The sequence below is a fragment of the Lepidothrix coronata genome, unplaced genomic scaffold (assembly GCF_001604755.1).
Source record: "Lepidothrix coronata isolate B3197 unplaced genomic scaffold, Lepidothrix_coronata-1.0 Scaffold39, whole genome shotgun sequence".
In the NCBI taxonomy this organism is placed as follows: domain Eukaryota; kingdom Metazoa; phylum Chordata; class Aves; order Passeriformes; family Pipridae; genus Lepidothrix; species Lepidothrix coronata.
Window position 1 is genome coordinate 2,497,416 of NW_016690219.1, and position 15,537 is coordinate 2,512,952.

General features: G+C 38.8%; 1 protein-coding gene across 2 annotated transcripts in view; it reads left to right on the forward strand.

The window, feature by feature from the left end:
- KLHL29 (kelch like family member 29) overlaps positions 1-15,537 on the forward strand; it is a 394,362-nt gene that overhangs the window by 304,989 nt on the left and 73,836 nt on the right. For both annotated transcript variants that reach the window (XM_017813094.1, XM_017813096.1), the window contains one exon: positions 15,302-15,440. In XM_017813094.1, the coding sequence (XP_017668583.1) occupies positions 15,302-15,440 (139 nt within the window). The remainder of the gene's footprint in view (positions 1-15,301; positions 15,441-15,537) is intronic.

Below are 15,537 nucleotides of genomic sequence, written 5' to 3' on the forward strand. Positions count from 1 at the left end.
TGCGCAGGCTCGAAGGGACAATGACCTTTCCCAAATCTTCGCTCGCGAAGACTGGCCATTATATTATTATGTATAGGGTATATGTGAAGTTATAAACTTGAAAATGGGTGTACAAAATAAATGCTTTAACTTAAAATTGATAAGAGGGTAAGAATCATAGAATCAGCCAGGTTGGAAGGGACCTCTGAGATCATCAAGTCCAACCCTTGATCCACTACCACCATGGTTACCAGACCATGGCACTAAGTGCCACATCCAGTCTCATCTTAAAAAACTCCAGGGACGGAGAATCCACCACTTCCCTGGGCAGCCCATTCCAGTGCCTGATTACTCTTTCTGTAAAGAATTTCTTCCTAACATCCAAACTAAAGCTCCCCTAGCACAGCTTAAGACCATGCCCTCTTATCTTACTGATAGCTGCCTGGGAGAAGAGACCAACCCCCACCTGGCTACAGCCTCCTGGCAGGGAGTTGTAGAGAGTGAGGAGGTCTCCCCTGAGCCTCCTCTTTTCCAGACTAAACAACCCCAGTTCCCTCAGCCTCTCCTCATAGGACTTGTGCTCAAGTCCCTTCACCAACCTTGTTTCTCTTCTCTGGATCTGCTCCAGCACCTCAATATCCTTCCTGAACTGAGGGGCCCAGAACTGGGCACAGAGGTGTGTTACTTTCCAGTTTAGTGGAAATGAATAGACACATATGAAACACTGTTGCTTTTTAAGTCATGAAAAGCAATTTGAAGTGTAGTCTTGCTTTAATGCCATTTAGATTCCTCCCACACTAATGCCAGTGCCTTCCCTGTGTGTGCATGTGCATGTCTACCTAATGTTTCTATAAAAGAAACACTGTTCAGCTGGTCAAAAATGTTTTGTTGTGTTGCCACGAATCATGCAAACCCTAAATTTTCCATGGCTTCATGAAAAAAAATGCATTTAAGGTTTGTTGGTTAAGTTTCCACCAACTCATCGTGGCCAGTGCTTTGGGTCATGTGTGGTGCTTTGCTTTAAATGCCAGAAGGGTGACTTAGAACAGTTGAGTTCAAGGAGACTTGAGATGATGGGTCAAAATGTGCTGTAATGTGCCAGGAGGGCTTTGTTGTCAGGCTACTTACCCCTGTGAGCCGTTGGGACAGCTGGGAGTCATTCCTAGAGGGATGAGTTCTAAGCTTAAGCACAGCACCACTAGACCAGCCTGTGTTTGGTCCTGAGCGATGCCCACACATCACCATGCTGTGTTGGGCTGTGTTTCTGTCGTGCCCTGTGTCCTTTCAAAGTGCTGCTCCCCTGTACTCCCTTTTGTGGTCTGGAGGTACCTGACAAGATGATACAGGCAAGAGCTCTGGGGTGAGCACATCGTTCAGAATATGAACCACATCCATCTATGAGGAGGTAAGGGGGCAGTTTGCCTCATGGACTCAGTGCTTTGATTAATCTATTCAAATATTAACATGCCTGATGAGGTAGACCAAAATATCCTCTGGATATATAAATATTCATACACTAACATCTGCCACATCTGCATAGTTATAACTCTGTTTTCATGGCAGGAAAAAAGCATCTCTTTGAGGAAGGTCCAAAGTAGCAGAGGGTTTCTCTCTTCATACCTGTCACTTAGGAAGTTGTGTAACTTCTGAAGATCTCTTATACTTGCATTATTTTAAAGTTAGCCTGGTCTACAAGGATTTAACTGCAGAATAACTGTTATTAATGTTCTTGCATCACTTTTACTATGTGTATGTGAGGTAGTGTGCGTTTTTCACAACGTAAAACAGCCTCTTTGATCATTTGCAAGCTGATTTCTGCCACTGGCACAGTCCTGAAACAGCCATGCTTTGCACAGTTAATGGAGTCAGGTTTTCCTTATAGTCATGAACTCTACCTTTGGCAGTTAAGAACATGCCATTCATTTTCATTTTGCCTTTTTTTTTTCAGTTTTATTTTCTTGCTTTACTTTATTTATGGTTATTCTCCTCCAAGATGTCTTTTCACTAGGTTTACCCCTGGCTTTACTTCTCTGAATTTTGCCTCTAAGTCTACTTGGCCTTCTTCTTTCAAGAAAAAAAAAGAAAATAACCAAAAAATATAGTCATCAGCCTTGTTTGACAGTAGATTCCATACAAATCTATAGCAGCTAGCATGCTAATTACTAAAAAAATTAGGTTTTTTTAAAGTTCACCATACTGGAAATCTCTGTAGCTTTCTAATTTTTGGCATAGGGAAGATATTCTTTCTGTGCACCACCAAATATGTGAGTGCACAGCAACCATATTCGCTTTTTTGCTTTCAAAAAGGATTCAAAAAAATTGTTCTTTGGGTAGATTTAAACTTTGTCATATATTAAATGCCCTTTTTCCCTTTCAGAATCTCTATTCAATACTCCACAATTGTTTTTAAAGAGTATATTCATTTTTCTCTTATACAGTGAATGCTAAAGACCATGAAAGAATGGTTTGGGCTATTTCTTGGGTCCATCAACTACAGAACATGGAAAACATAAGAATAACTAGAGTTTGCACCTCCAATTCTGAACTCTGACTTCCTTTACTCAAACGGGTATTAAAGATTGGTGTGAAAATGATGTAAAATTTGTATGATTAAGACAAGAATGGTACAATCCCCTCTAAAAAGGGATGTGTGGCTTTTGTGTGAAGTTGCCTTTGCAAGCTATTCCCTGCAGAACAAGCAGAAATTTAAAGCTCTGATGAATGCTTGTTTTACAGAGCAGGTTGTTGTATTCCAGCTACATCTTTTTAACCTTTGACATTACTAAGGTTAGTCAAAAGCAGTTTGACCCTATTATTTCAAGAGAAATCATTGTTTGTCTTTATGACAAATTACAGATTGGTTAAATTTTCAAGAGCTGTTAAGTCTCAGGCTCAGAAGTTATTTAGGCATTTTGAAAAATATAATCTATATTTTCTGCGATTTTGTTAGAGTTTTTTCCATTTCTTAGAGTTCTCGCAGATAAGTACCCAGAGCTGTTGCTTCACCTTCAGTTTTGTTTTGCATTTACAGCATCATGAATCTTTAAAAAAAAGTTGCAGCCTACCCAAATTACACTTCAGTCCAGCAATTTGGTGTCCTTAGGAATGCACTGAATTATCTTAATCACATTCTTCAATGATATATTACTACCTTTAAAAATTACTGCTAGGAGAAAATCACAAATGTATAAGAGGGAGCCGGAGAATAAAAATGTAACAGTTAAAGGAAAAAAAGCCAAGATATAAGTTAAGCTGACTAGAAAATTAACATTAAAAATCAGGAAATCAAGAAACAATGTTCCTTTGATGGTATTGCAAGTGTGTGTCTCTATAACTGTGTTTATTATACAGTACAATAATGGGAACCAAATTCTGTTCTCAGTTACACTGGTGTGTTGGTTAGAGCTGGAAAACACTTCGTGTCACTTAAAAGGGCTTTGTGTCAGTTTAACTCCACGAGTTGCTGCAGAGCTGTACAGTTAAAGCAAGCCCTGATTACAGCTAAATAGCTACTGCCTGATGGAGTATTGACAGTGTCTTCAGTGAAATAAATTGTCCTTGAAACTGTTTTTTCCTGTAAGATGCCATTTCAATCAGTTTTTTTCAAATCACACTAATTAGAAAAGTCATTTAACCATCATTAACAAGGTACATATTTCCAGAAGTTGTTGAGAGATGATGTTGTTTCAAAATGTATTTTATATTTGTTATCCAGTTTAATGAAATTTAAATAGCAAGTAGATATGATAGTTCATTAAGATGTAAAATGGTCAAATACACTATTTTCATTTTAGAATGTCATGCTTTTAATTATGTTGTTGCTATTTAGTACCAGAAAAACATCCTATTTTTTAGGTTAATGTTTCATATTTGTATTATGATTAAAACAGTTTGACATTTTGAATAAAAATATACTAAATCATTGTATTAATTAAAAATAATGACCTAGAAAAATGCTTCCAAACTAACCTAAAGACGTCAGCGCAGTGAGACATGACAGTTGTGCCATATTGTCACTATTAATGAAATTTTCTGCAGCAATGTAAAAATGTGCATACAAATGAAAGAAAAAAGTTCAGAACTATTTTAATTTTTAAAACTGCCTATGAAATCTTCTGTCCACTGAAAGGGTCACAGATACTTGGAAAGACCAAACCAACTCTTGAAATATTGACATTTCATGTGAAATGTAAAGGGCAGCTTTTGCACAGGTAGATATTTGTTCTTTTTAAATATGTGTTAGCCTTCTGTCGGAGAGGAGAGGGCAAGTATACGAGAGGTGAAGGCACAAAGCCTTTCAAGTATAGCCGTAGATTTTTAATGACTTTATTCCCAGGAGTTCATTTGAACATATAAACTCCTAATACTATATACTTTATTAAAAGTACCACCATTATATATATATATATGAAAATAATGGATTAGAGAAATGAGAAATAATGAACAAAATCATAATAAATGTCTCTCCTGAAACCAGTTCAGACATACACTGAGTAGAGACACCAGGTTTTACTCGGTGTCATAGGGCAAAATGTCATTGAAGACAAAGTAAATGATCACTAACTGTTTTCTCCTGAAGAATGCAAAAAAAATCAAAAGACCACAGACAATAAACGGTGGTCATTTCATTTTCAGCTCCTTTTTGGAGCTCTCATCACTGAATTTAAGGCCGCCCTTTGTGAGGATCTCAGAGGCAACCCTCTTCTCCAGCGTGATAGTAAGTCTTGGTTTTCTGTGTCACAGATCAGTGAAGTAGCTTACGGATGGACATCTATCAATTCCCATCAAGGATCTTCTATCTAAATTAAATCCTGTTATTTTCAGTTTGCCTAAAGTGTCCCATCTCCAGAATCCTCATGGTTTCAATAGCAGTTTTCACAGGTACCTTCCAGCCCTTCACATTTCTTACATTTCACTATCTTGAACACCCAGATTCAAAACTGGAAACAGTTAATGTTTTACTGTGTATGTGGCTTTTCAGATCAGTGCAAGTGGCTTTATGGACCCCTGTCAACCTGCAGACTACTGTTGGGGAGCTATTGGTCTAGATATTTCGGTCATTAGCAAGAGAAGCTGCAAGTATCTTAAATTAAAATAGATCTTTGATTTCCCGCTAGGACCTCTAGAGAAGAAATTTACTTCAATTCTTTCGTAAAACTTTACAACTTTGCCTTCCCAGTGCAGGCTGGAGCCCTGGTGAGGCTGTCATTTGAACTGGAGCTGTGTTGCAGCCTCTTTGTTCTCTCCTCGCCTTAGATGCCTGCGTGCTGCCTGCTGGCGTGCGGAGCGAGCGGGATGACTTGTGGTGACAGCTGTAAAGTTGCGGATGGGAGCAGAGAGAGGAAAAAAGCCCTTGTTCGGTTAGGAGGGGGTTTATATCTCTCAGTTGCCATAACTACACAGAAGGAGAAAAACATGCTTCTTTCATGCTTGTCTAGATTCAAAATTGCCTGTTGTCATCCTTTCATAGGTTCAGCACCTTTGCGGGTTGGTCGTAGTAGCGTTTTTGGATTATGAAATTATTGTGAAATTTGTATATTGCCTTCACAGCTGAAATTTTGACTTAATCACCATGTTTTCTGAGGTGTTCCTTTGTTTTCGTTTGTATTTGAAATGTTTTAGCCAAGTCTTATCAACCATCTTCATTATGCAAAAGCCATTCAGCTCTCAAAATAGTCTTTATAAGCTTGCTTAATTCTTAGAGAGCCCATAAATTTTAATACTCATTAAATAAATCTTCGTCCTTTAATCTCAACAGATTTCTTTAAAGTGTCTCTTTTTCTGTTTTTTTTTTTAATAATTCTGAGTTTGGTAAGGCAGCTACTTATCACATCCTGATAGCTTAATTCTCTGTGAAAATAACAACATTCGCAGTTAAATGGTTTCTTGCATTATCAGCCAGTCATGGCTCATATTCTCTTGCCATACTGTACAAACCCCCTGTTCAAGCAACATGGATGATAGGAAGTGACTTTACTTGTCTTATACAAAAATATTTAATATTAATAGCAATACCTTCCAAAAAGTTTGCTTAAATATAAAGGTTTAAAAATCAAGGTCTATCCTATTAGAGGGAAACATGAGTTAGGTAGAAGTAAGAAGAATGTTTTACCAAATGTTTCTAAACAGCTACAACACCATTAGATTTCAAAAACTTTACAGTGCTTAAAAATGTAGGAAAAAAAACAATTATAAAGTCTTTCACATCTTTAGGACAGGTAGAATCTAGAGATTCAAAATTATTGTAAGTAGCAAGATGTTCAAAGGAAATCTGTCACAAATTATGCCTTTTTTAACGTAAAATACCATGTTCTTAAAGCTCAGGGGGCCTAAAAAATAGCTTATTTATCATTTTTTCCAAACCTGTAGTCATTTGTGATTCTTAGGTAAGTTAACAACCTTGTATTTAACTATTACAATTATTTCTGTAGTCGTGAAAAGTCATGATTGCAGCCCCTGACACCTGCTGAAGCTACAGAGCAGGGAAACAGGAGCTGGAGCATAGTTGTTGGGGTGCAAAATCCCCCAGGGAGGGCCTAGAGTTGACTGACAGTGCTTTCTTTTTTTTTTTTTAATTCAATATTCGATTAGACTTACTTGTTGTGATGGTGTAATGAATCACTAAGAGTCATTCTGGGGACTCAGTCCATACCAAAAGAACAGTTCTCTATCATGTGAGGTGTCCATTGGACCAAGACATGTGGTCACATACATTTAATCTAGTGCATAACTAAGCCATCCATTGAGTATATAAGCCTAAATATTAGGATTTAGTACTTTATTATTTATAGATGATGTATAATATCTTCTGAAAGGGTGAGATTTCTGTGTTGAATATTTGACTTGTTTTTATTTGCTTTCATTAGGCTTCATGTAGTGCAGTATATGACTGCTAGAAAACAGGCGTGTTACCACTGGCCAATAAAGATGTATTTCAAAGAATTGTGTTGATTACACTTACATGCATTTTGTGAATAAACCTAAGCCCTGCCCTTGTTGAAGCTGGGCAGCACTGCTTTGTTTACAATGGGCAGAGGAACAACCTCATTCTTGCTAATTAATGTATGTTAAGTGCTTTCAAGTTTTTGATTGTCAGGTGTTCACCTTAGAGTTTTGGGGTATTTTTTACTCTAATATATGCAATTTGCTCTGGATGCATCACTGATTTATTTTCAGAAACCCGTCTTTTTTTGTTGTTTTCTTCTTTTGGAAAACAAGTGTTTTGTTTGCTGGCTGTATGAACACACACATTGATACACAATTTGTAGCTTTTGTTCTTACACCACCAAAACTGATCAGCGTTTCACTAGTGCTGCCGTGTCAGAAGCCTGTTGATTATCACGCTATTGGTTTCACAGATGGGTGCTTCTTGTTCAAAGCCTTCAAAACTCAGAAACATTTAGCTAATGCCTTGCACTACATAAAGAGATCAAAAAGGTCTAAAAGCTATCTGCTAGTCTTCTGCTACAAGCAATTAGGATAATACCAAATCCTTCCCAGACCACAGCAATAAATATTTTAGCCTTCCCTTAAGTGTGGATTGATATTCAGGGCTGCCTGCTGGTAAATAAAACAATCAGAACTAAATTTCTCTTTGAATCTGGGCTATTCTGTGTTTCCAATGCTCACAAGATTATTTTTTTCCTTCTCTATCTGCCTGTCTCTCTCATTTTGTCTCTAGATAAAATTATTGTCTGCCTGGAAATCAAGTTACATTGCTAACTGACATAGTGGCATGTTATATGTGGAGAGGGGACCAGACTGGCAGTTTGCTGGGATCTCCGGGGCTTTGTTTGCCTTGGCCAATATAGAACAGGCTGCAGCCAACTTTGAATTTGATCAGGGGTGAATCTTGAAAAAAAAACCCAGCAGATCCTGATATAGGAAGCTACATCTTTATCTCAACATCTCAGTGGATATTTTTATACTGGATCCTTTGGTCTTGCTGCTTGTCCTTCCATGGATCACAGTCTGTGTTGGAAAATGAAAGAGATCAGATTGTCCCTGTATTTTTTTCTCATTCTTTGCATCTGTGTACATAATGTAAATGCAGTTCATTTTCAAAGCCAGTCACATATATTCACTGTGCATTTGTAACCCTGTATGATTATAAATTAGCAGGCATGGATACCATAGAGGATTTTACCTAATAAATCAAAGCAACAAAGGAGTCTAGCCCCCAGACTCCCTTTTTTATTATTTTAATGCATAACTGTGATACCAAAATCTCTCCAAAGTTGCATTTAATGTGTTGTTTTCTAGAGAGTAGGGTTGTAGTTTGTCTCTGAGTATAATCAGAAAACATGTTGAAATAGTTCTGTGGCCTAATATAGGGACATATCAACTCTGTAATGTGTGAAGGCAACCTTGAGGTACCTCCTAATGTCAGTTCTAGTGATGATAATAGCCTGAAAATTGGTTTCAAAACACGATATAGTGACTTCCCTGAGTTTTTAATGTATTTAGAAAGGTTCCATTTACACACAGAGTTGTAGTTGTCTTCCTCAAGTAGTAATCACCACAGCTGACTTTGCTGAGCCTTTCTCATCATAATAAGGTGAGAAGAATTTGTCTATGTGAACAACGAAAAGTTATTTAGCACAATGGGGCATCTCATTGCCAACAATCCTTTGAGTAGAATTATCATATACAGCCACATATGTGTTGTTCAGCAGGATTTAAAAAATATTTTCCCACTCTCCAGCATCTGTTACTGTTTTCTTTAGCAGCACAGGTGTCTAACAGTGTCAACACAACTAAGATATAGACAGGTTGGTCTGCACTACAAATTCCTACTGCCATAGCTCTATCAGCTCAGGGTATGACAACTTCACACCTTGCATTTCACATTGCTGTGCTGACAAAACCCAGCAGAAGATGACTCTCATTGCCTTTTGTTCAGAGGTTGGTGTAGCTGTGCCAGCAGTGATACCTCTTCATCAGCATATGCTCCATCTTCACCAGGGGGTGTAGCTGGGTAGCACAGACTCAGTAGGGCACGGCCTCACAGTGCTCCTGTAGTCAGTGTTGAGCTTTTCTCAGTTTATTTTTTATCTGGGCTTAAGGGCTTATGAAAGCAAAATATGCAGGAGATAGCCACAAGAGTCGAGCATTTTCAGATGCCTTTTGGAGCAGATTGGTGTCCTGTGGAAACCGTAATGGACAGAGACTGTGAGAGGAGGGCTGGGCACACCAGTATCATGTAGACAGTATTTTGCACCTCTGTCCCAAACCTTTGGCAGCTCTGACACTTCACAGAACAGAGTGAGAGTGTTTCACCATTTGTCTGCCTCCCCCATCTCACCAATAAGAATCCTTGCACAGGCAAATCCTAGCTTTCTTACGCCCCCTTCTCCTTCTGCTCTTGATGAAGTTCAACTAAAGTTGTGATCCAATAGGAAAAAAAAAGGTGAAATATTTATCTGCAATAGATTAATTCTCACCTTCTGTGCAAAAAAAAGAAATTACCCTCTGGTCTCAACTAATTATTTTATCTCCCTTGGTAATCCCTAGGGAGAGACAGTGCATCCTACCTGGCTAAGCACACAGAATAGGTTGGGTTGTGCATGAGACAGCTTCTGTCTCTATTTGACTGCAGAGACAGTCTAGGTAGCTGGATGTATAATTTTGAGGGTCCAAGAAGAAAACTGAAGATCACAGGGTAGTTAGTATTGGGTATTAAGAGTGGGTTTTTCATCCAGAGAGTGGTTGGATGCTGTAACAGACTTCCCAGGGAAGTGGTCATGGCACCAAACCTGCCAGAGTTCAATAAGAGTTTGGACAATGCTCTCAGGCACATGGTGGGATTCTTGGAGTGTTCTGTGCAGGGCCAGGAATTGGACTCAATGATCTTTGTGGGTCCCTTCCAACTCAGGATATTCTATGATCTGAAACATCCTCATCTGTTAATGATTCCCACCAGAATTCATTCATTTCTCTACTATTGCCTTTCAGGCCAAAAGAGAATAAAGGACCTATTTCTTGTCCTCAGTCCCAAGTAGGAAGCTGTTCTCCAGAGGTTTGTGCCTGGAAGCTTCTGTAGGAATGATGTTCAGTGGTAGCTTCTGCAGTGGCAGGATGCCCAAAGAAGTGGAGAGCAATGTCAGCCACTGCAGTGCCAAGTGTGCCTGCTTAACTTCATCAGACTGGCCTAAGGAGGCAGCTGGACTTGAGTTGTTATCTCTCTGTGCAGCTGCTTCAAGCTACATGTCAGGAGCACGAGGGTACATTGAGCAGGTTATGGCATTCTCAAGGCTTTGGGGTTCTCTGTGTGTCTGTGGATGTTGTGGTGAGAAGAAAGAGAGACTTGTCAAAAATGGGTTCTTGTGTGGTTCACATAGGGTGGGTGCAGCACAGTAAACTCCTTTCTGTCATTCATAGCTCCTATTTGACTGCTAGATCTCGTGCTTCGTAATTTACACATACTCTACCACTACCAAAATAAACAAGTGTGGGCAGTGCTGGCACTTAGTGGTTAAAATGATTGTTTTATGTAACTAGAGCGTAACCTTGGGAATTAATCTCCTTACTTATTAAAGCAAGAAGGTAATTGGATTTTCCTCCTGGTAACTTTTCTTGACTTTCCCACATTTTCTGTCTCAATCATGAAATCAGGAGGCTGGCTGAGCAAGCACTGGTGTCTTGCACGTTCTTCACAAGAATAATTAGCAATATTTCATCAATTACCCTTTGCAGTTTGATAAAAGGTTAGTTTTTCCAAGTAAATTTTAAAAACACTGTTTGTAAAAATTGTTCTTCCAGATTTTATGGTTCATTATATTTTAGCTCTGGCTGTCCCCTTTTAAAGCTTTATCTACTAGAATTTAAGTAAGGAGTTCTTTATTAAAATTGGAAAGAAACCTGAGAGCTTCCATTGTACCACGGGAATGTGCATTAGGGAGGATTTTTAAGTATCCAGTCTCCACTGTGCTTAAAATACAGAATAAATAAACTTGGGGAATAAGTTCCTTGTTCATTTTTATTTCTGATCGTAAGTAATTTAAAAAAATATTCACTGTATAATTTCTGTTCCCCTTACTTGATCTACACTATTATACAGTTGTACTTGGTCCTGTATTTGATTCAAGGCTCGTGGGCTCTTTAGTTTAATTTGTAATTTGTCCATTAATTAAGAAGGAGAAAATGTGGTGTGATGGATGGAGCTAGGGACCAAGAATCAAAGCCTCTGAGTTGTTCCTGGCTTTGTTCCTGACCTGAGGAAAGTCACTTACACCTTCTGACCCATATTGTCTCTGGGACTCTCAATATAATTATATTAAATGCCCCCAAGAAACGATACTGAGGCTGATAATGGCAAGACAGAAAGCTCTGCCTTTCTCAAACTCCACAGAGATGTTCAGTTGCAGGTTTCAGGTCAGGTCCCCTTTAGGTTCAACCACTACGTGGCTCATGTAATTTTGAAAGAACATGGGGGTGTCTATGGTGTAGTTCTTTACAAAGAAAACATTCAACCAGTCTTTCACTGAGAATGATTTAGCATCAGTAGTGATGAAGGAGGCAGAAAGGACCAGCTTGGTTTCTGCCATCCCAAAGTGTGTGTGCACCTGGGGCAGGAAGGAAAAATCCCTTGCACTAGTGATGTAAGAGCATTGGCTGAGATTCACTAAGGAGAGGAAACATCAGTGCTCCCCCTGCTGGAACCTTGTGGTGTAACTGTCCTTACACTTCATTTTTACCTGGATTTCTTAAAGAAACAAAAAAACCCCAACCAAACAAAGAAAACAAAGTCCATTAGAAAAAAGAAACCAGAGGAATAAAAAAACAGTAGGAAATTCCAAGCACATACGTTTCTGACGATTTCAGGAAATTCCATTTGTTGGAGGAAATGCTGAAAATTAGGAGGAGCCCAGAAGAGAGACTAGCAAGAGACAGCTGAGGTCATTTTTCACTGCCAGAACTGCACTGTGTTGTCTCTTCTTTTACAACAGGCATTATTACCTGGTGAAAAAATTTGTTTTGCAACTCATCCTGAGTCCTCATAAATCATTAATGCCTGGCTAAGCACAGTGTGAGCATTACAAATACTCTGAGAATGAGGGCCCATTCTGATATAACCTTGTGTCCAATACTAATGCCTGCTAGTTATTTAGTAATACAAAGGAGCCTGAGCGAGGAAGATCGATGAATTAATGCAGTCCCCTGACTTCCTTTTCTTCTCCACCTGCCTCTTCTTCTAGTTCAGAAACTGAGCTGCAAAAATTCAGGACTGTTAGTAGTCATCTCTCGAAGAGCACTACAACAAGCTGGGGGAACAAGGAGGGAATCATGGCCTTTGAATATGTGTAGGAAAAAGAGGAGCTTCAGTTTCTGATTAGATCTCGTTCTGATTTCTAGTTTTTTATGAGCCAAATTGCACCACTGCTCCAGACCTGTTTTCTGGTTTGCATCCCTTAATAAATGCATGCAGCATAAAACGCACTCATGTGTGTAAAGAGCATAGATAGAAGCTGTGCCCAGGAAATGGAGGACTGGATGTAATTAAAGGGTGCTCAGTAGGTAATGAGCCCATTACATGGGGGAGCCATTTGGGGACTTAGATGCTCAAACCAGCTCTCACAGTATTGGACATATAGCACAGAGAGCACAACATCTATAGGTGCAGTGGCTGAGCTTTGTGTCTTGTTTTTCAGAAATCTTGGCCACAATCAGGAGTTCAAGGATGGTCTCTACTGTCCCGTGTACCCTGAGCTCACTTCCCAAAACCACCAGCCCCATTCAAGAATGCAACTAAACTCTGATTCCCCTCTCCTTTCCTCTTCTCAAGCACAGGATCCATCTGTGCAGTTGCCGTTCATACAGTTGTGCACTTTGAACACTAGAACAATTGATCGTGATCTTTAAAAGAGGGAAATGGAACAAGGTGAAGTCGAGATTGACCCTTTGTGTGAACATAATCTTAGTCTTGTATGATGATGGTCATGGATGGAGCCCTTGTCCTGAAAGGCTCCTGCAAGGAAGGTTGCAAAGTACAGATATCAGAGAAAATGATCTTGAATAGGAACTTAGGAAAAGTGCAAATGGGGCAGAGGCAGTGGCTGGGCAAATTTGAAAAGCAGAGAGAGTATCAAAAGTTTAGAGGGAGAAGTAACTGTCTTTAAGGCATGAAATGATAGAAAATTGGTGGGGAGGAAAATGTTGTTGCTATAAATGAAAGTGGGATAATGGACCCAGACAGAAAAAGGAAAAAAGTTGTTCATATGTGAAAAGGGACAGAAAAATGCTTCCTCCACAATCACCTCCAAAAATATGTAACTGGAAAAGCACCTGGTGCTGTTCCTGTTAAACCAGAGACCTCAGTCACTGTGGCCCTAATCAAGTAGAACACCTCTTATGCCCAAAGCATCCTTGGTCTTTAACCAAGGCCTGAAGTGTTGATGGTGCAGTCAGACTTCAGGCATCACACCTCCAGCAAAAGCCTGAGACTTTCCTGCAGAGAAGTGAACATTCAGACCCTGTTTTAGATTTTGCTCGAAATGTATCATTGTGCTTTAGCTCAGCTGAATTTGTTAAAAATAGTCCCTGCTATAGCACCCACAGGACAGAGTGGTTTATTTTCCCCTATTATAGATCTGACAAAAGCCTGCTGTTATTTCTGTGCCCTCTCTAATGATCTGCTTACTCTCTGGAGAGCACTGACCCATTTCAGCCCAGAATAATTAGCCTTTCAGACACTACTGTGTTTCCATTAAATAGACATAAATGTGCAAGGTGACATTTATTTACTTAGGCCTGAAAAATACGCACCACAGATGTTGGGGCTCAGGAGAACTTCAGTTTCTTTTCATGGAACGGTTGTGTATTTGCATGATTTTGTGTCGTTAAACACTAGTGCTTTGCTGAAATGATTCCTGTTGAGTTTCCTCGGGGAAGCAGGAGAGCACAGAGATTATTTGGGTCTTTGTTTCACCGTAAGGCCCTTTGGTAATGCTTTGGCAGCCCAGTGCCCGAGCCTGACAGTGGCTTTGAGCACAGTTATAGTCATACGCTGTCGAGGTCCCTTTTACTTTGTGTAAGGACTCTATGTAAGGAACTGTTGTTGATTTACAGATCTGTCTGAAGAAGAATGTGTTCAGGGTGTTACACTGCGAAAATGAGAACCTTGACCTATTGCAAACATAAAATAAACCCAAAGTCCTTTAGTATTTAAAATCAGCTCTTTTGTCATCTTGATCACTGGCTTCTGAACTGCCAGGCTATTCCCCAGGTGAAAAGTATATGATTCATCTTGATAGCCACTTTGGTCTGCAAAGTTGGAAGGAAGTCTTACCCTTAAAAGTCCAGGCAGCATATAAAACATGTAGGTTGCCTAGTAGTTCACATCCCTACATGGAGACGTGGCATGCTATCATTTCATTCTGTTAGCACCAATAGGCTGTATAAAAGGAGGCATCACGCAAGGTAGGTGCTTTATTGCAGGATGGAAACACTTTCATAGGTTATTTTAATCATTACGATTCTTTCATGATGTGTGAAAGTTGATTGTTGCTGTAAATGAAACCATTGAAGGCTAAAAAATAAAAATGCTGTGATGGTAAAAATCCTTGGAGTGCAAAAAATGGGAATTGCTATAAAAGGCAGTAATTTATTCTCTGCATGAGATTATTTTTTATCATAAGGATGCTTTTAAGCTAATTCTGAAACATATACAATTGTAGTCTATATAGCTGAGGTATATTGCTAGATGCATTGATAATTTGGCTAATTTTTATGCACTATAATTTATATATTATTTAGAAGTGCTATTTTATTCTGTTAACTGAGAGGCTTAACACATTTTTACTATGTTAAGGATAAGTTATTTTTGCAGGTCTTGTGGTTTTATTATTTTGACCCATATCCAATTCATATTGCATCATAATACCATATTTTTACTAATATTATTCTAGTATGTTCAAAACTTATTTCCATTTGGATAGAAATTCATTAGCTCTTGATTTTGATTATAACAAATTATTTTAACTTTTCTGTGATAATGCATTCTCTGTGTTTCTGATTTGCTGATGCTGAAATATTTTGTTTTCATTTTTAACCCTTCCAAATTTAGGATTGGTTTTGCTTTTTTTCTGTGTATATATATTTCAGTTGTTTAGACCTACTGGTTCCTGCTTTTTTCTTTTTCTTTTTTTTTTAATATGTTATGTTCGTAACTTCTGACTGTCTGTGTTGAGCCAATCTTACTGACAAAAATATCAATTGTTTCCTGTTTCTCTACTTCTTTACAAAAAAAAAATGAAAAGTAAAAAGTAAAAATAAAAAACTCTTAATGGGAACCCTGGCACTGTCTGTCTTCTCTGTTCTGCAGAAATGTTGAAGGAGTTGAACCAGCAACGCAGAGCGAAAGAGTTTACAGACCTGAAAATTATTGTTGAAGGCAAAGAGTTTGAAGTCCACCAAAATGTTCTAGCTTCCTGCAGCTTGTATTTCAAGGACCTGATTAAAAGGTTTGCCTTCCTTCCAGCTGTGATCTGCTCTGTTCTTTTGTAGGGCGCATTTGTGTCGCTTTTTTTTCCTCCCCTCTCTTGCAGGTTTATGAAGATT